Below are 21,642 nucleotides of genomic sequence, written 5' to 3'. Positions count from 1 at the left end.
TTTTTTTGTTTGATATTTTCCATAGTCTACATACAAATGTTTATACAGCCAGTGCTGACATATTGTGGAGAAATTTTAATTACTTCACCTTTCATAAACGAAATAGACTATGTTCAAAACCAAGCTCTCAGGCTCATTACTGGTGGAATCAAAACAACTCGAATATATTCTATGAGATTCTTCACTAATTTTAACAGCTTCAAAATGACAATAGAAGAAAAAGCACTGATTCAATATGAAAAACTTATCAGATTACCAGGAAACAATTTGCATTCATATAATTAGTCCTCTCTGCAGATTAAAAACTCAAAGTTTCATATCCATGGTTCAAGAATTAAATATCTTTGTCCCATTTGCTGTGGAGACCTTCAGTCCTTGGAGTCATGACGCTAAAGTTTTGGTATCTCAAATCGGCCAAATTTTGATCTCCATTACTGGTGATCGCCGTTGCACTACTTATTTGCGTCAACACTTAAGTATTGCTATTCAACGCGGAAATGCAATGAGTGTTTTGGGTACTCTTCCAGAGTCCAGCCCTTTGGACGAACTTTTTCTCCTGTAAAATTTTTTATCTCTATGTAAATGTTTATATTTAGTTTTTATATATGTGTAATTGTAAAAAAAAAATATAATATAATATGAGAATTAAAACAGATAATCAACATCCCGAATTTAAAAGAAATCTTACAAATTAAACCAAACCCTTTAACTCTGTTAAATATAGAGTATAATCTAAATTTAACAGAAGAAATACTGAAATCAGAAGTAAACACTGAAATAATGAAACAATTGTCTTTAGAGACAGTTAATAAGTTATTAGGTACCCTCCACAAAACTGGCTTCATTTATACACCGACGGATCCTTGATCTCCAGGAAATAAGGTGCAGGTGTTACGTGCTGTCTCTTCTTATTTTCTAGATCTCTTGGATATGGAACAACAAGTTTTGATGGAGAAATCATTGCAATAAGTGAAAGTCTCAGGTATCTTCTATGCCACATCAATAAATTTGAGAATGCAGTTATATTGTCAGATTCCAAAGCAGGTATTCTATCAACAGTCTCGAGACACACACCTTCATCTCAAACAGCAGAAATAACTAAAATGCTCTCTCAATTACTAACACTCAATAAAAGAATTGTATTCCAAAGGACACATCCCATTGTGGAATCCTGGGAAACAGGAATGCGGATGCTTTGACAAAGAAGGACAGCACTGCTACTTACAGACCTGTTACTAAATCTACGTATTACTCTGTGAAAAGATTTATTAAATCTACATATTTAGACTTCAACAAACGAAATTTGATAACACAGTATATAGTTAGAGATGCCAACACAAGGTTCTGGGCCATAGTATTAGATTGAAGCTTTCTGTTTGGCCATCCTATCCTTAGTTATGAGAATGAAGCCTGTACTTTACGGAAAAGTAGTTATGAAAGTAGAATTATAGCTACTAGTGATGAAGTTCATGAGCCGAACAGCTGGGTGTACTATGTAGGTGCATAAAAGAAGACATTTTACATGAAATTGAAATGGAACCAATACTGAAATACGAGTATATATAAAAGTATCAAAATAATTAGCTTCAACATGTTAACTGATGTCTAGAGAAAGAATCCCTAGGGCAATCTTGAATTACAAATAGAGATCATTAGGATACCTTGTGAAGAAATGGCAAGAAAACTTTTGTAGATTGTAACAGTTTTTTTAGGACTGTAACCTGCCAGGATGATGATGGTTGTTATCGTTGTTGTTATTGTTGTTATTATTTATTATTATTGTTATTATTATTATTATTATTATTATTATTATTATTATTATTATTATTTTACAATTAGTAATGTTTCCCATTTGTCAACTGACTTCTGTGTCACACAGTATCTATAGGTTTTGAGGTGTCACTTTCTCAGTGATTTAAATAGTCTTCCACAAAGTATTTGAAATACTTATTTAGATCATAAATAGAAGCATTTTGTTGAGTTACGATAGTCGAGTTGCATTTTGCTTATACTTCCTTCTCCTCATACTTCCTTGAGAAGGGAGTAAATTTCTCTACTATACACTCAATGTGGGAGATGAAATAAAACATAGTAACACGATAAAGGTTGGCTGTTTACAATAACGAGAATTATTCAGCTTTGGAGGAAATATGGAATGGATGTGGACGACTTTGCTGTTTTACATACTGGACACAACTTTACATGACAACAATTGATTAGTTGTTATAACATAAAATGGATAATAAGAAATATAGTATGTTCAGTTTCATATTGCTTGCTTTATTGTAATAATTCCATTCTGATATTGCAGGCTCGGGAAGATATTGTTCTGAGGACTAAAAATAGGTATGTTTATTGCAGAACGTGTGATTTGGCATCACAGAAGTCCATAATTCAATTTGTAGAAAGATTTAAATCAGGTGAGTTATATTCCTATTGCTGATTTTAGGACCCGGATATATATGCATTGTAAGCTAGAAATGACATCAACTATTTTTGGGTAGGCATGGTGTATATTACAGTTAAGAAAGTGTGATTTACAACATTACTAAGTTCAAAATCTTCCAGTCTTTATCTAATAATACCTGAAGGAAGCAAGGAGTCACCTATTGAACTATAGACACTGTGCTTAAATTTGTTTTGTCTTCTTTAAAGGCTTCTGTGATTGGACATTATATGCATTGCTTCCCATACCACAGCTAAGAATCCAGAAATATCTGTTATCAGATGCAAATGGGGTCGTGGATAAATATATACCTACCAAATAGCACTACTACTTTATAGTTCATATAAATCCAGGTCCATCGTATTATTAATGTCCATGCTGCAGGTGATGTGATATTTCTTCTGTGTTTCAGGATCTGTTAAAGTTCGAAAATAGATCTACAAATAAACTTAAATACATTGATGAGTTATTACTAGGTCATCAATCACTTGACACAGATTAGTTTTGATGAGTTTTTCTGAAGAAGGCACGAAGAAGACAACTCTTTGAGTTGACATGATTATTTAGGTTATGCAAGTTGTTATGAAACAGTTTAAAACGAACTTTATTTTAAACCCTTTTTTGGATGATGTTATGATTAACTTGAAGTTAATTGGAAATATGGTGAAGGTGACCAGTCTTTACCTTTTCTGACAATAGAACCAAGGCAGAAAAAAGTGAGGAATGAAGATATTTTTTCATCTTTACCAATACAAATCGAATTTTGAAAAAAAAAAAAAAAGTGGCATCCGATTCTTCATCATATGATTACTCATCTCTGTTTTTACTCGCATTCAGCATATAATTGTTAATTGACTAGTCATTGATGTGTGCTTCTGAATGTGGTCATTAATGTTATGATGTGTAAGTTCGTAGTATAAATGAATGCTTGGTTGCTATGGAAACACGGACAGCAGATGAATGTAAGTGCAGAAAAACACTATGAACTTATGCACCAATCCAATATAAATAGGATTGTTAAATTTAAGTAGCACTTATATGATTAACTCAGTCAGTTTTTTATGATAACACATGTACGATTATGTAAAGAACAGGGCAATACTGGGTGAAAGGGAACTAAACAGTGTTGTTTTGAGATATGAATCAGAAAAGGAAGTTGAATATAAAAGTCTAATATCATTGTAGTCGTTTGTGAACGGTTTTGAGAATTTCATACAAATAAAATTGAACAGATGGCAACATTGCAACACGTGTTAATGTAATTGTAGGGATTGAGTTGCAGGACAACATACCATAATTATGTACAGACTCTGAGACAAAATTTGGGCCACCTGAATTTTCCAAGTTTCATTTATAACATACTCCGCATGCTCACTTTCTGGGTCTGTACATAAGTGCATATATATGATTATTATAAAGTAAGTACCCATTTATGTGAAATAATTACTTTTGAATTTTTATTTGCACGTAATTTGAAAGAATAGCAGTTGTAAACAGAAGCTTGCATGGATGGATGTACTAACAGGTCCAAGGGGACTTCAGCCATAGGTTCCGAAAATCTGAGCCAAAAGGAAGAACATAAACAAGGTAGTGAACAAATTGAAGAGGACATTTAATGTTGCCAATGAAAAACATTCTAGGCGACCATCCACATCAGATGTCACTGTGACACATATTGAGGATGCTATCACACGTAGCACATCTGCTTCCACCAGGCGGCTTAGCAGAGAAATGAGTATTCCACAGTCGATCATTTGGAAAACACTGCACAATCTTCTGCACCTGAAATCATAGCACATTCAAGTCCTGCATCACCTTTAGCCAGAGGACTATGCCGCCTGAGATGCTATGTGTGCTGACTTTGTGCAGGCTGCGAAAGAAGAAGGGTTGATGAACAATGTGTTGCTTTCCAAAGAAGTAACCTTGCACATGTGTGGCCTAGTGAATTGTCACAATTGCAGAATATGGGCCACCAAATATCCACACGAGATTCGAGAATGGCAGAGGAATACACAAAAGTGAACATATAGGCCTAGATGTGAATAACGAAATCGAACAAAAAACCATGGAAGAAATTACGAAACTGTATTACGCACTTAATTTATGAAAACCTTTTGTGGTACGGATTATCCGATTTTTTCTATTAACAGTTCACTTCGTCCCCTTCATTATCACAGGCAATAAAGGTTCTACTGTAATTCATCTCTTCTGTCCTTCATTAGAAGCTAGTACCATATCTTAAATCCAGCTTATTCTAAGACCTTACGCTTTGGTTTACTCTTCATTCAATCTTTTCTCTGTTCAACTTACACAGATCTACCCATGGCTATTAATTTATTATTATTTCCTACTGTACCAGGTTCATTTCTCTCTTCACTGTTAACTCTAGTCTCTTATTTCTACCCTCAAATACTATTATCCTAAGCGTCATTTAACCTAATATCATTAATTTCACTTATTCTAAATTGTACAATATTACTAATTCCTTCCATGATCTTTCTTCCGAGTTCAACTTCTATCAATCTACTTTTTCTTATTCATATTACTTATTGACATATTGACATATTGATTTATTGATATAGTTCACAGGTACAAAACTTAATAATATAACAAAAGATCTATAAACAAATGTAGTTCTACATACTAAATATACAATTTCCTAGACTCATTATTTTATCGCAAATCTCAATAATGTATTGGTTCAAACTTGCACTTACATCTGGTTTTAGTGCATGTTTAAACCAATCGTGATAACCATTAAGACATTAAACCTTATTTTATCTGCTCCTTTTCACAATTTAATTGTAATTATTTAGGTCTTATTTTAATAATAACTTATTATTCCAATTAGGTGATCAGATGTTGACATACTGTAAGTCATGAACCTGAATTAGCTGACTCGATACATTCTATATGTAGGTTGTCTTTATTTCTTACAATAGTTCCTTGTCAGCAGAAACGTTTGCGTAACTTCAATGAAGACTACCGCATACCTGCTTAAAAGCAAACTTGACAAGTTGCTTACATAATCAACCTCAATTTAGTTTCATTATTGTGTCGCATGTACTCATTATCAATTCATTACTATTATAATGCCTACTAAATTTATTATAAATGCATTATTATTGAAATTAAGACATATTAGTAAAGCAATTTATAAAGTCAAAATTATCTTCTGAACCTTTACTAAATAATATAGCTATCTGAATACATTAATAACTGCCTTAATTCTCCATTTTCAATTTTTATTATTTTAAAACCTTGACGTAATACTATCTTATTTTCAAAACCTGTCTGCTTATCTAATTTAATTAATAATAAGTGTTTCTAATTTTAGGAAAATTTAGTCTTTGCTGATGCCTATCTCTTAGTAGGTAGTTTCGTTCAGTATCTATAGTTTTGATTGAATCTACTTTATTTCTGATAGAGTTTCTATTTGTCAATTTACCTCTTAATAACTGTTCGTCACCTTCTCCTACTCCATCGGTTGGTAACGCACAGTTCCTCCATATTGTAGCCCTTCCTCTCGCGCACCCCGGACTACCAACGGCATGTGGCATTCTTATAAATTGCTCTTCACTTGCGCTGACTTTGCTGGTTGATCCACAATCGCTTCTCCTTGTTGAGTTTTCACTTGCGCGCCTCAGCCTACCCTCACTGGTCGTTCTCTCAGTCTGTGCCTCAGTTCCCCAAACAACATCTACACTGGTTCCAGCATCTTCTTCCATACTAGGTTTTCCTTCTTCACTCTTCTTTCTTCTAAAGGGGTCTGTGAAAACAGTGTTCTCTAGTTTACTTAGGTATGCTCTAATATCATTCACTCCCGTAAGCTCATCAATTCTTCTATTTGTTATTTCTGATTTCTTCTGCCCACTTGATGAGTTACTATTCTTATTAGTCCTCTCTACGCTTCTAGACGTCCTGTTTCGTGATGCACTTCTTCTGTTTACGTGTGGTGTAGATGATGCTCTATTTCCACAAGTCTCTATTTCCTTATTTCTGTTCTTGTTACCGCAACTGAATAAATCCTCAATGTTTTGATTATTTAAGGACTCTACGTTAACTATGTTTCCGTTTATCTTCATTTTATCTTTAACTAAAGTTGCCCTAAATCCTTTCCCTCGAGCTTCTTTTAATATTGGAATTAACTTCTTTCGTTTCTCTCTAATTTCTTTTGCAAAGTCATTTTGTATGAATATATTTGTGCCTTTGAGTTGATGCGTATTGGCAATGATGTGTTCTTTGATAAAGTAACTGTTCAATTTCACAATAATTGGTCTTTTATTTCCCTTACCTACTCTATACGCGTTATTTATCGCACTTATGTCCAAGTTTAGACTGAAATACTTAGTTAATAATTCTAACACCACGTAACCAGTATCAATTCCTTTTTCATGATTGCACTCTTCAACACCATAAATTACAATGTTATTAATTCTACTATCATCTTCCCATTTTTTAACTATCGATTTTAACACCACCTGCTCTTGGATAACCTCCTTTAACTTCTTTTCCACTTCAGTGTACCTGTTTACTAATGTATCTATATCACTTGCTACTTTGTTTAGTAGAACACTTGCCTTTAGTCTGTCTTCTCTCGTTTCTTTCATATAGTCTATCCATTCTCTTTGAAACACTTCATCACTGAAGACTCTTCCTTCTGTATCTCCAGGACCAGGGTTTAACTCCACATTTCCAATAATCAGTAGAACTGATAAAACAGCTGCGGCCACAAATATGTTGATGCTATCAGACACTATTGCATTTTCACCTTTTGAACATCTGCAACACTGCCCTGCATTAAAGCACCCGATTCGCGCCCTGTAAGAATTTAGGTCGTCGCCCATACCTTCTTCACACGCTAACCTACTTGCATATGCTGCTTACTACACAACCGTTCTCTATGACTGCACTTTGTGAACTGCATATTACTTATTACTAACCCTTTTTTTCATCTTTGCAATATGTTCTTTTTAGTTTCAACGTACATTTTTTTCTGTTCTTGCTTATTGGTACTTCTCACAAGTCCTTGCTTCACACTGTAACCTTTCATCTCCCCCCATCATGATTTTCACTTATTTCCTGTCCCTATTTCCCCACCAAACATTTTTCCTGTGCTCATGGAACCTTCTTTCTAGTCTATCTACTAGGGAGGATTGGAAAGCAACTCACAACAATTTCTTTAGGGTATACTATTTGGTTAGAACGTTTAAGGTTGGCAGATAGTTTCAATCTTGCACTACAGACAGCAATGGCTCGATTAGGTTTCACCCTGGTGGAACGAGCAGTAACTACTGAGTAAAGATGGAACGTGTGCTAGCATCATTTACTTGTGAAGAGCAGCAAGGTATAGTCCGTTTTTCTGAGCAAAACAAAAAGTCCGAGTGAAATTCACAGAGAAATGTTGGAGATGTGGTGCTGATTGTCTGCACCGTAGCAACATCTCCAGGTGGTGCAGGTTCTTCAAAGAGAGCCAAATAAATCTTCCCGACAAAGCTCGTTCTGACCAACCAATGACTGCTGCAACACCATCCATTGTCAGAGGCATTGAGACGACAGTCATCCATCCTGTAGTCCAGACCTTGCACCATCTGAGTTTCACCTCTTCAGGCCAGTGAAGAATTCTTAGAGACCCAATGCTTCTAGTTCGGATGAAGAAATGAAATCAGTCATGCGCAGGTGGTTATACACCCAGAAAACAGAGTTTTATGAACGAGGTGTACTGAATCTGGTGTCACGATGGGAGAAATGAGTCCAGAGACTTGGTTCCTATGTATAAAAATAGATAAAACCTGCAACTTTCCTGTGCATTTTTTCGTTTTGCTTACCTATTAAATGCATTGCCACAAAAAATTGTTGTGTGTTACTTTTCGATCCTTCCTCATAGAATACTTTTCTCGAATTCTTTAAAACTCACCTGATATCGAACTTTTATGTTTAACTCACTGCTCTAATTCATCTCTCAAAAGGACTCTATTTAGTCCCCTTCTGCTCTGTATATTAAAGAAAGTAATTCCTCCAGTGACTTGCCCATTCTGACTTCCTGAACAGATATATGAACTTAAATGTTACAAACAGCGCAGAAGTATTTAGAGAAAAACACTAGCATCACTGAAAATTACTCTAGGAAGATAGGGGGAAAAGGAAATGTTTCACTGTAGGAAGAAATGTGAAATAAAAATGTATTTTGGAGTAAATTGAAAGGGAAGAGCATAGAAGAAAATGCACTGGAAAAGACTTGGATCATTCTGGAGTGAAATCTTCATCACCACCACTATTGTCATAATTTTTTTTACCCAATCTGGTCTCAGACTATCTCTTCCTGAATTTCTATTTCCTTTTGGATTATGCTAATAATCTCTCATAGAAATCTTTCTGGTTCCATTTTTTCTAGATGTTGCATCCAATTCATTCTGCATTTTGGATGTAGTTCGATCATGCAGTCAGTTTTATTTTTAGTTTGTCATCATCATCACCATCTGCCTGTCAAGTAGTAGGCCTAGTCTCCCTCCATCTTTGAGGTGGTCGATCTACAGATCTTCTTCCCCTGGGAATGTACTGGAGCATCTGTTTTGGTATCCTGGAATGTTGCATTGTAGTGATGTGTTGTAACCAATTTTGTCTATAGTCACGGAGATATTCAGCTATGGGTTTTTTTTTTTTGAGTTCATTAACTATTGCTTCATTTCGTTTGTAATCTAAAGGGCTGTATCCAGCAGTTCTTTTCAAACATCTCATTTCAGCAGGTGTTGTGTGTCTTTCAACTTGGATTCATATGGTCCATGCTTCACTACCATAACAAAGGGTGGGTCTTGCCAAAACTTTATAAGCCTTCAGTCTTGTGTGTGTTTTTTTTTTTAGTTGGTTATTTAATGACTCTGTATCAACTACTAGGTTATTTAGCGTCGATGAGATTGGTAATAGCAAGATGATATTTGGCGAGATGAGGCCGAGGATTCGCCATAGATTACCTTGCATTCAGATTATGGTTGGGGAAAACCTCGGAAAAAACCCAACCAGGTAATCAGCCCAAGCGGGGATCAAATCCGTGCCCAAATGCAACTTCAGATCAGTAGGCAAGCACCTTAACCGACTAAGCCACGCCAGTGGCTTTGTGTGTTTTTGAACCTTCGTTGTTCTGAAAATTTGGTTGATAATTTTGAAGGATCTGTTACAATTTTGAATTTTAAGTATTAAATCACATTCAAGATATGTTAAGGTTTATCTTGAAGATTGTTATTTAATACTCAAAATTCAAAATTATTATAAATTATACAAGTATATTTAGTCTATATGATGTACAATCTTGATTTCTGTGGTGAACAAGTATTTCTGTTCTTTTTTTAAACTTTATCTCTGCAGCTGTCATCTCAACTTGTCTATTTTTTCCGCAGTCCAGGTTTCACTACCAGGTATAAATAATATTGTAATATAGTTGAAATGAACATGCTCTCTGAGCGTGTGCACGTGTGTGTGTGCACGTTTTTTTCTTTATGTATTATATTATCATTATATTGTATGAATTCATACATATAAACTGGAAGTTAATAAGTAATAACTTTTTTTTTTCTTTACCATTAAACATTTAGTTTTTAATAGTATAATTAAAGAGAGGTCAAGTTTACTTTCGTTTTAAGTTGGTATGGTCCACGCCTATGGAGTAATGGTTAGCACGTCTAGCAGCGAAACCAGGTGGCCCGGGTTCGATTACCGGTCGGGACAAGTTACCTGGTTGAGGTTTTTTCCGGGGTTTTCCCTCAACTCAATATGAGCAAATTCTGGGTAACTTACGGTATTGGACCCCGGACTCATTTCACTGGCATTATCACCTTCATCTCATTCAGACGCTAAATAACCAAAGCTGTTGACAAAGCGTCGTAAAATAACTTACTAAAAAAAAGTATGTATTTTTGAGAATTTGTATTATAATTTCTTCTCTTGTAGCCCATACAATTTATTTTGTTCTTTAATTTTCAGAACACCCGAGGCTTGATATATTAATTAATAATGCAGGTGTTATGAGGTGTCCAAATTCTAAAACAAAGGAAGGAATTGAAATGCAGCTTGGAGTAAACCACATGGGACACTTTTTATTGACCAACTTATTGCTGGATAAATTAAAGGTAAATATCAGTGTGGCTATAATAAATATATATACTGAATGCTCCACTTAGATGTATAATAAAAAGAATGAGCATAACGTCTGAATTTACAGGTGACACATTTTTTTCTAAATAGAAGAAACTGGGAATGTTTTTTTTCATGTCTAATAAACGTCAACATGGCTTCTGTTGGTGTCCATCTAGTATTCTACCTTTCTCCATTTGCTGAGAAGCATTTCTAGTGTCACAATGGTGACTGCAGCATAAATTCTGTTGCATAATTCTGCCAGATCACAAACCGCTGTAGTGTACACATGGTTCTTAACAAATTCCAACAGGAAAAAATCAAGGTGGAGTTAGGTTTGGTCATCTGGGAGGCCATGCGATGAAAGTTGATCCTCTTTCGATCCAAGAAAGAATGTGTGAACAGCGTTGACAAAGTGAGAGAGAGCTCCATCTTGCGGGAAAATTGTTTTGTCAGGAAACTGTAGCACAACATGCTGCTGTAACATATTCAAGTATGTTTTATAGTGAAAATATTCTCCATAAAAAAAAAGGGGAGGACCGATGATTTTGTTCTTCATTATCTCACACCAAACGTTCCATTTCGCAAATACCGTTCATACTTAATCACAAAACACAGATTTTAAGACACCCAGATGTAGTCTGAGTTTTTAGGCTTTCACGGTGACTGTGATTAGAATTAAACTTTTGGGTAATCCACCATGTCCTGGATCTTGACATTTCCAACGTTTCGAAACTACATACCGGTTCCATCATTAGGGTAAGACCAGAGAGGTTGCCGACTCTATTGGGCTCATTACACCAGGCTAATTCGGATGACTCTGGTCTTACCTTGATCATGGAACCTGTATGTAGTTTTTAAACATTGGAAATGTCAAGTTCTAGGACATGGTGGAATACCCAAAAGCCTAATCATAACCCAGATGCAATAGTTACGTCTGTTTATTTTTCCAGACTGATGCTTCTGCACCAATACAGGATAGTTAAATATCTTCTGTGCATGCACCTACCACTCCTTTCCCCCCCCTCTCCCGACATATCTGATGGATGGATTAAAAAATTTGAGAACTACTCTTTACATTGGTACCATGCTTTTCTCATTTGAACTAGTACTTTTGAAGTTATTAATTTTTCTTTTCTTATATGTATAAGTGGATAGACTACAGTGGACTATAGTGGACTTTATGTTGTCAGCAAACAGCTGGATACATTAAGAAGATTGATTGATATGTATAAGTGGAACACAGTGTAACATTTGGGACACTCCCATAACTAACGTATATTAGTGTATCTAAAAATAGCTTTGTATTTACATTGTAGGGTTAACCAAGTCTACTATGTGGAATAGTGGCAGTTATATAGGTTGTTGACAGAAATTTACAAGGTTACGTTTTTTTAAATGGGTTGCTCCATATTTAATTCCATAAATTCGTTGCACTTTTCATCCTGATTCAAATTATATAAGCATGACAAACCACAGCTTTGTATTTAGGTCATTAATAAAACAAAAATAATTTAAAGATTATGTTTACATAATTAGTTATTTCATGGAAAAATATCTTTGAAAAGGTCCATGACATCGTATACAGTGGAAAATTTGAAACAAAAATATTTCCAGTCAATTACTAGTTGACCAAGCTTTTAATAGAATAGGAAAGTGAAGTGCTTGTATCACATGTTTACAGTCTTAGTGCGAAGTACTGTATTGTCTGTTCCATGTTCAAACTGAAGCATGGAGTACAAAGTAATGTTATTGAAATGACAATCGTTATATTTTTCCCAATAGTCGCACAGTGGTTCATTTTCCCGAATTCCTGGCCAAAACTCCAAAACTCAAACATATAGGGGAAGGTTGTTTGGTGTCTTAAGTTGAAGAGGAAGGACAGGGCATGTAAACATCGTATATCTTATCTCCCATCTCCAGTCCTGTGCTTGTAAACACATGTCTGAAAATGCGCCTGTCTTGGATAATGCAGTTGCTGAGTTTGCGTGACGAAAGAAAGGTCGTTTTTGAAGTGTTATAAATAAGTAATATAAGTGTGAAACTAAAAGCTGAAGCATGGATTCCATTCCTGGAGATATGTAGAATATTTGAATATAGTTTTATGTATGTACTGTATGTATTTAATGCTCAACCAGATTGATTCAACATCATTTGGTTTCTGGCAGACCAGTACAGTCCCCCCATAGAGAATTAAAAATTTACAAGGTTTTTTTTACAGACATTTAAATGTTTCCAATCCATAATAGAAATTGCTTCATTACAAATGATGCACTGTGGTCGATGGTAAAATACCCATTTTATATAAATATTCCACCAGGCAGTCGTGTCCTGTAGCAATCCTTATGGCATCTACAGTCTCTTACGGAGGTGATCAGTAAGTATCTTTGACTTGTCAACAAGATCAGCCCATTTCTTGCCATCACTCTTTATTTGAAGATCTAAGAGAAACTCATTCTTAAATGAGTGGTTAACTAATCGTTTCAAGTTGTGATACAAAAGTTTGGAGGTCGCCCGTAACAATATTTCAGTCCCCTTTTTTGCTAGGGAGTCCATGATCTCATTCCCTGAAATACCAACATGCGAAGGTATCCACTGGAGGATGACGACGACTTTAACGCTTCAAGTGAGGCAAGGGATTTTCTGATCTCGACAACTCGATGTTACAGGATGAGAGAGAAATGCCACTGCCAAAATGGCAGATTGAGAGTCACAGAGAATGACAACATGACTGTGGCAAGTCGGTCTTCCAAGCAATTGCTTTAAGCAAGGTTTATGGCCTCCAATTTGCCATCGAAGTGTGACTGATACTGCCCTAGCGACTTGTAGAAGCTAAAGACTTCATTGTAGATTCCAGCCCCAGCACATTCCTTGCTCTCATACAAAGAGCCTGCAGTGCAATAGCCTTTAGTACTGGAATGCAAGCATCTGCTTTCATCAGATTCCCCAAGGTCAAGCCTTGTTATAATGGTTCGTGCATCTAAAGGACACTCTAATAGAGTGAAGTCTTCCTTAACATCAGAAGGGACATAGTTTCTTCTTTTTTGATGAACACGTTGAGTGAAGCCTTATTGTCTCTTTAGATATTAAATACTGTAATATAATAACATTGATTGTGGTTGAAAATGTGAAAGCGTCGGATTCATGGAGGTTAAAAGTTATCCGTCCTGTGAGGTCCTGTCAAGTTTCTCATTACAAATCATTTCTACCTGGATGCTTTTCATGCACCAATAAAGAAAGTCTGTCCCCAACTGGGCCCACTAGCTCGAATTTAGTTTTGAAATGCATACAGCATCTTTTTGTTGTAGTATATTATTTCTTCATCAATTTATTAAATTTTGAATTATTTCTGTAATTCCTTTCAGGATATGAAAGAAATACATAAACCTCACTAGACGTGAATTGTATACTATACTACAGGAATGTTCATCATCTAATTTTGAAGAACAATGCAATTATTTAAGAGAATGCATTAGTATCATAACCGATTTTCCTGCAACATCATCCAATGAACTAAAGAATGTGTTAAAATATTTAATATACAGAGTGAATCAAAAGTCTGGAACCATATAAATATCTTCCATATGCTTGATTTTCGATTACTGTAGGTATTACCAGTATTTTGTAAGACCAAATGCTCTACCAGTGACACATTCGATTCTAGCCCTCAGCTATCTCAAAAGCCACCATTTTGGATGCCACTTTGAAATTTTAAATGAAAGGGGGTCATGTAGGACTCAAAATCATGTGAAATTAAAAAAAAACAATGGTGCAATCTGTTTTAAGATATATCTAATTGTTTTCAAGTTATTTAAAGATAACTGTCATAATAACACAAACTTTAGTTACTGCATCTACAGATATTTTGTAACATGGTACGGTACTAAGAAGGCTTTGGAAAATGTATTTTTATGCAATTCTGGTAATGAACTTTTCCTGCTTTACTATTTGGTTAACCTGTGACACTCCTCATATTGTACTGAAGAGTTATCATTTGAAGAGCGAATGTATTGGTTGCTGCTCAACTGGATGACACAGCTGTAATTCACAATCTCGCTGTCGTATTATAAGCTTGGTCGACTACTAACATTATTCTTATTATTATTATTATTATTATTATTATTATTATTATTATTATTATTATTATTAATTAGCAAATATTTCATTTCCATGCTTTTAAATGAATAAGAATCTTTTGCTTTACATCTTTAAACTTTCTTTGCCAGATTTATGTTCTGGAGCTATTTTCTCTAGTACTGCTGTAACCAATGATTTTGTTCTAAGGCATTCCAGTAAAGTTCTGTTTCAATCAGCCTTTATTCCTGACTTGGCATGAAACTATGATTTTCTATACTGTTTTCAAACTCTCCTATTTTTAAAACATTTACAGCATCATCATCATTTTTGTTTTGTTTGTTGATATTTCAATTTAATTGCTGTTTGTTATAAGGTCACCTTCTGAGAGTACCATAAGGGCTAAATCTGAATCTAGTTTCAGGTTTATTTTGTTTGGAATATATCCATGCTGTGTTTGTCTCCATTATTTTATTATCCTATTCATTATAAATGATGAAAAGGATTGTCTTACTCCAATATTATTTTCTTTTCATGCAGATAATTTGTTATCTAATTTGATTAAATTGCATTTGTTTTATAGGCCTATATGTTATAAATATTTTTAATATATTGCTGTGGAACACAACCATCAGCTAAAGTATTTAGTAATTGAGATCTATTCACTCTCTCTCAAAAGCTTTTTTTAAAACCTACATAAGCAATAATGTGTTTCTACATTTGTGTTTTGCTGTCAGTTTCATTTCTTGCGAAATTCTAATTGGACTCGTCATTATTGATAAAAAGACAGATAATCCCATGATTGGTTAATGAAGATTATACTGTATTTCAATTGCCAGTAAAATAAAGAAATATTCTACATCTTGATTACACAACTTTTAATACTATATCACTTCGCTTTCACGTGTTAATTAACTACGTTACCTTGTTGACTAGTTTCAGCCAGTAGAGAACTGGATAGTCTTCTTGCCTTCTGACTGCGTTTCCTGTGGGGGTGTGTTTGTGTAGTGTAATGTGGAGTCAAAAAGTGTGTGTGTTCTGAAATTAAGTTATGTGTTGAGGATTTGATGCGGATGTGTTTTTGTGTGCCTGTTTATTTCTTAAATGCAATACCTGCAACAACTTGTACATAGAACAGACAGACAGATCATTTCAAACACGTTACAAAGAACATATCACAGCCATAACCAAATCACAAAACACTTCCACATATGCAGAACACATCACAAACGCCAACTACACCTAAAGCAACATAAACACAGACATGGAAATTTTACATCTCCAACTGAAAAATCAGAAACTAAACATACTAGAACAATACGAAATATACAGGCACACAAAAACACACCCTCATCAAATCCTCAACACACAACTCAATTTCAGAACAAACACCCTTTTTGACTCCACATTACACTACACAAACACACCCCCACAGGAAATGCAGTCAGAAGGCGCGAAGACCACCCAGTTCTGATGATAGCCCACCAGCTGAAACTAGTCAACAAGTAACCTAGTTAATTACGTTAAAGCGTATATATTCTTTATATTCCGAAAGAAATATTGCTAATCCCTCTTATATTTCCACAGGCTTCCGCCCCAAGTAGAATAATAAATGTGTCCAGTGTTGCTCATCGAAAAGGTAAAATCAACAAAGAAGACTTGAATAGTGATACATGTTATGATGAAGCTGCAGCTTACAACCAAAGCAAATTAGCTAATGTCCTCTTCACTAGAGAGCTGGCCAAGCGATTACAAGGCAAGTTTCTGAATGCATATTTAATCTTATAAACTAAAATCAAATTTATATATTTTTTAAAGTTATTTATACTGTTCATTAAGTAACATCTATCTGCGTAGTATTTTCCTAAATTGTTGAAGGAATTCTATCTGACTTAAGTGTTTATGCGTAATTTTACGTACATAGCATAGGTGAGAATATCCAAATATCGAAAATTAAGAGTACTGATACTTTTTTAAGCCATTTAAAAAAAGTGACACAAATTAGTGACTGCCTTGAAATTGATCCTGTTGCTATTCTTAAGTATTTTCTCCTCTACCGTTGGTTTCTAATGCCAAGAACTTAAATAAGTTATAGCTATAGATCTCTGTTTGATTTATAACAGTTCTCAATATGTGAACCTACCCTTTCCTCAGAAATCTCCTTAGTAGTAGTTATGGTGACATCTATTAGCAAGAGCTTGGAATGGAGTAATTGAACATATAATTTTGATAATTTTGCCTTTAGCTATCTTTATTCATGAAGAAACGGATCTTTTACCTGCAGTAAATCTACTATATTTCCACTACTTTGGAGTAGTGATTAGTGTGCCTGACTGCGAAACTAGCAGTTCTGGGATCAAATTCTGTTTAGGTCAGGTTGCCTGGTTGAGGTTTTCTCTGGGGTTTTCCCCTAACCCATTAAGAGCAAATGCTAGGATTCATCATAATAGCAAATAAAGTAGGCAAAGATACAAATGGCTATTTGTCAATATGTGTGGCATTAGAAAAAGAATTACTGTATGGAGCCAACAGATTTACTTCCTCTTCTAATGAAAGCCACACTTCGATTTTTCTTGTCTAAAAATCACCCTCAGCTTGAATTGAACCCACGTACATCGGATCTAGACAAACATGGTAACCAAAAGACCAACAAGAATGACCAACAATCAAAGACAAGTAAATGGAAAATCAGCAGGATTCAGAATTATAGTTGCGACATATATTAGACATCAATACATCAACAAATAGGTGTACAAATCACATTTTATTTCTGTTGATCTATCTATCCAGTTAGCAATGATTTGCAAGATCTGTTTACTCAGCACTGATTTGCAAGCCTTTGGAGTTATTTATGAACAAACTTCTCCTGCATTCTATGAAGTAAATAGATTTGTAGATCAAGAGAAACAAGGTTATTTACTCGTATGTTACAAAAGGCTTGTATCTAAATAGTGACTTCAGTTTTCGTACAAGTCCCCTATTACGATATTGATAATAATAATAATAAAAACAAGCTGAAGGCAGAGAACAATTAATGTCAAATCAATGTAATTTTTTTATATATAAAAACCTTCTTTTTTAATTTATATGCATTTTAACTTAAATTTCGTGATATAAAACGTGTGACAATCATATGAAGCTGTCCTTAGCAGTTGATTATTATTGATGTTTCATTGTGCTAAACTGAATTAAGCAGCCCAATGGATCTTGGAGCTATTAAATTTATTCATGAAGGACCTCGTTGTGTTATCTAGTTTTCAGTTAAAGAGAAACAAAAAGGATTGAAAATTGGAAATGCAGTGAAACCTGTTCAAATCGAAATCTGAATAATCCGGAATCCTGTCTGTTTCAGAACAGTTTGTTGGTCCCTGCGAAATTCGTATGTATTAAGTATAATTTTCCCTGAATAAAAAAACTGTCAAATGTGGAAACAGAAAAAGTCTGCTACTATTCAAAACGAAAATAATATTTTGAACACACTACTTTTATATAAACTATATTTTTAAACAATGTATAATTTCAAGGGATGTACAAAATATGTAGGTTGCTGAGATAAAAAGTTTTCTTTGCAAAATTTGGCATATAATTAAGTGATGAAGTAGAAGTTATTGAGTTAAAGGAAAATGAGAAACGAAGTGTATGGAAAATAATGTTGAAGTTCAGTTGTGGAAAACTCAGACGTATGACGTTGCTTGCGGTCAATAATGGTGACATAAAAAGAAAACAGAAAACAACTGGTTATATGGAAATAAACTGTTGTGGGAATGGATTAATCATGACCTTTCAAAGACCATGCCAATTTCTGGACCTATTCTGCAAAGCAAACCCTTGAACTGGAAAAGAAATTAGATTAGCCAGAATTCAAGACTTCTAATGGATGGCTCCTGTCCAATATTAAATAATTAAGGGGAGAAACGCGCACAAGTGTGCATAAACTTTGTCGATTTCTTTAGTCTTCAGAGCTAAGTTCCATGATAGTTTTTGTGTTTTTCTTGCGTGAAAGGGCATGGTATTTGGGGTATTTTTCGTTTGCATAGTTTGCACACGCATTCTTAATAGGCAGTATGATATAAGATTGTGCTGCACATTTTGTGATGAAACTCGTGGACCGCTAGTCTGTTGACTGCGCTTCTCATATGTTGATTGGGTTGTTACCAGCTCCTATCAGTCATGACGCTCATGCTGTAAAAGTCTTGATACTTCCCTCTTTTGTTGTCTTTCTGCTAGGAGTTTGTTGTATGCATCTGTGGTTGGTAGTAGTAGCTTGTGTTGTAGATCTTCAATTAAGAAAGATTCTCTGGTCAGTAGATTTGCATAACTGGATGGTGTATACGTTGATATGCCAAGTATTTTCTTTAGATATGAAGTTTTGATGTTTTCCACTGTTTTCAGATCCCTCATTTTCAGGTGGCCCCATATTATGTAGATTCTGTAGGTCATGATGGGTACTATTTTGATTCTGAAGATCCTCATTGCAGTGTCTAGGGATATAGATTGAATTTGTCTTATGTCCCTCATTGCAGTGTTGGCAGTTATCGCTTTTTGCCTTATGTGCTTATTGAAGGAGTTTCCTGAGGTTTGCAGAGTGATTCCTAGGTATTTGTACTCGTTGACTATTTCTAGTTTCTCTTCTCCAAGCTGTAGTTTTTCCTTTTCTGCGATTCTCCCTCCTTTTCTGAAGATCATTAGGATGCTTTTCTTGGTGTTGATTTTCGGGGAGTTTTCCTCTGCCCATGTTGCTAGATTGTTAAGTCTATTTTGCAGATCCTCGGCTTTTGTGGAGATTAGTGTCATGACGTCTGCATAGAGGTATACTCTTATGTTTTATGTGGTTGTCACTTTTATTACATTGCAGTTGCAATGTTCAATAGTAGTGGGCTCAGTGGGTCACCTTGAAGGACTGCGTCTGTTTGCACTATAGGGTTGTTCTCTATGATGAGGATGTTGTATTGTAGGATATTTGTTGTGGTGGTTGTGAGGTAGTTGTCTTTGCCGAGCATTTCTTCTAGTTTTTCTTTTATGTTTCTGTGGACTATAGAATCGAAGGCCTTACTGTAGTCATTGAAAGTTGTGTATAGTTTTCCTTTGTCCTGCCTTAGAGTGTCTTGTATGTCTCCGTGGAGGTTGGCTAAAGCTTGGAGTGTTGATCTGCCTTTTCTGAATCCGTATTGTTCTTTTGGTATGAGGTGATCTGCTTCTTCTGTCATTAATAATTTTCGTGTATAGTTTGGCTATGGCATTTCTGAGAGCTATGCCTCTGTAGGAATCTGGACTTCGTATGTCTCCTTTTTCTTTGTAGATTAGTTTGATTATGGAGCCTCTCCAGCTGTTGGGTATTTTACTAGTTTCCAGGCATTTGTTGAAAAGGTTTGCCCATGTGTCTGCAAGTAATTGTATGGAGTCTTTTAGGTGTTCATTGTAGATCCCGTCTGGTCCCGCAGCTTTCCCAGTTTTTAGTTCTAGGATTGCCCTTGTTATCTCTTCCTTTGTGATTGGGTTGAAGTCTTCTGTTCTTGTGTCAGAGAGATCATATGCTTAAGCGAAGTTTTCCATGTTTAGGATGGCTTTAAAGTGTGTTTCTCACTCCTTCATTTGTACAGCTTGCATAAGTTTCATTTTCATTGGTTGTAGAGCTGCTTCCTGAAGACTGCATAATGAACAAAGTGGTGGAAGAAATAATTCCAATTTTGTTCAAGTGTTTTGACAAAGAGCCATGTCCTGTGAGTAATCGAAAGGATGCAACTATTCCTTGGTTACGACATAAGATATATGGATAGTATGCGGAGACTAAGAGGAAGGCAGAAAGTAGGAAAGATCGGAGAATACTGGGTTTACAGTGAAAGACCTGCCCTTGGGCAGAAAACTATGAATGAACTCAGGAATTATATTTTGTTGTACATTGAGACACTCCATCTTTACAGGAACTGGAGTAACTGTGAATGCAGTGCATCCTGGGATTGTGGACACGGAAATTATTCGACACATGAGTTTCTTCAATAGCACTATCTCAGCGATATTTCTTAAGCCTTTTGTTTGGATGTTCATCAAAAGCCCCTATCAAGGTGCTCGAACAACAGTTTATGTAACTCTTGAAGAATCCCTTCAAAATGTGACTGGAAAATATTTCAAGTAAGTGATCATTATCATCATCAGCATCATATACTACAATAGTGAAATATTTATTATAATACATTCTTTAATGTTCCTCCCCTCCCACCCTCAAGGCATTATTTATATTTCTTGCGCATTTATTTATTGTGTTCAAGTACATATAATTAAAGAAAATATTATAGCGAATTTTAGTAATGAAACAAAAATGTATAAAAATATTATTTATGTAGATTTTTCTTTTATATATACAATTTAATCTATTTGTGCTATTAGAACAGAAAACGATAAATGCATGGTCGTAGGTCCTCCACCATTTAATCATGTACTAAGTAAATCAACATTCTTAATAATCCCAGATAGAACTGTGTACCATTTAACATGAGAGGAGAGAGCTTAAGCCCAAAGTGTTATAATTGGAAAAATGTGCCAAAATGACCGTATCTGGTTGGTCAAGTGAGTGCTCGTGTTGAAGTTGTGGATTGTGTACTTTGTATTTGCAAATTAATTTGAATTATAATGTTGTTTCACATAAATGATACTTCGACGACTAAGAACTTCATATAAAAAATTGGAAATTTATCCTTTGAAAATGTGGAAAAATTGAAGTACTTTGGAGCAAGAGTAACATATATAAATAACATTCCAGAGGAAATTAAACGCAGAATAAATTTGGGAAATACTAGTTATTATTTGGTTGAGAAGCTTTGATCATCTACTCTGCTCTCGAAAAAGCTGAAAGTTGAAATTTATAAAACAGTTACATTACCGGTTATGGTGTATGGTTATGAAACTTGGACTCACTTCTTGAGAGGAGCAGAAGTTAAGAGTATTCGAGAATAAGGTGCTTAGGAAAATATTTGGGGCTAAGAGGGATGAAATTACAG

At 35.0% G+C, this 21,642-nt stretch overlaps 1 protein-coding gene across 1 annotated transcript in view; it reads left to right on the top strand.

Moving 5' to 3' along the window:
* LOC138693202 (retinol dehydrogenase 13-like) overlaps positions 1-21,642 on the top strand; it is a 544,367-nt gene that overhangs the window by 512,489 nt on the left and 10,236 nt on the right. The window contains exons 7-10 of the mRNA XM_069816972.1: positions 2,312-2,420; positions 10,424-10,569; positions 16,235-16,403; positions 20,569-20,776. Coding sequence (XP_069673073.1) covers positions 2,312-2,420; positions 10,424-10,569; positions 16,235-16,403; positions 20,569-20,776 — 632 coding nt within the window. The remainder of the gene's footprint in view (positions 1-2,311; positions 2,421-10,423; positions 10,570-16,234; positions 16,404-20,568; positions 20,777-21,642) is intronic.

Source organism: Periplaneta americana, chromosome 17 (assembly GCF_040183065.1).
Source record: "Periplaneta americana isolate PAMFEO1 chromosome 17, P.americana_PAMFEO1_priV1, whole genome shotgun sequence".
Taxonomy (NCBI): Eukaryota; Metazoa; Arthropoda; class Insecta; order Blattodea; family Blattidae; genus Periplaneta; species Periplaneta americana.
Note: the sequence above shows the minus strand (reverse complement) of the source record. Positions and strands in the feature narration are given on the sequence as shown.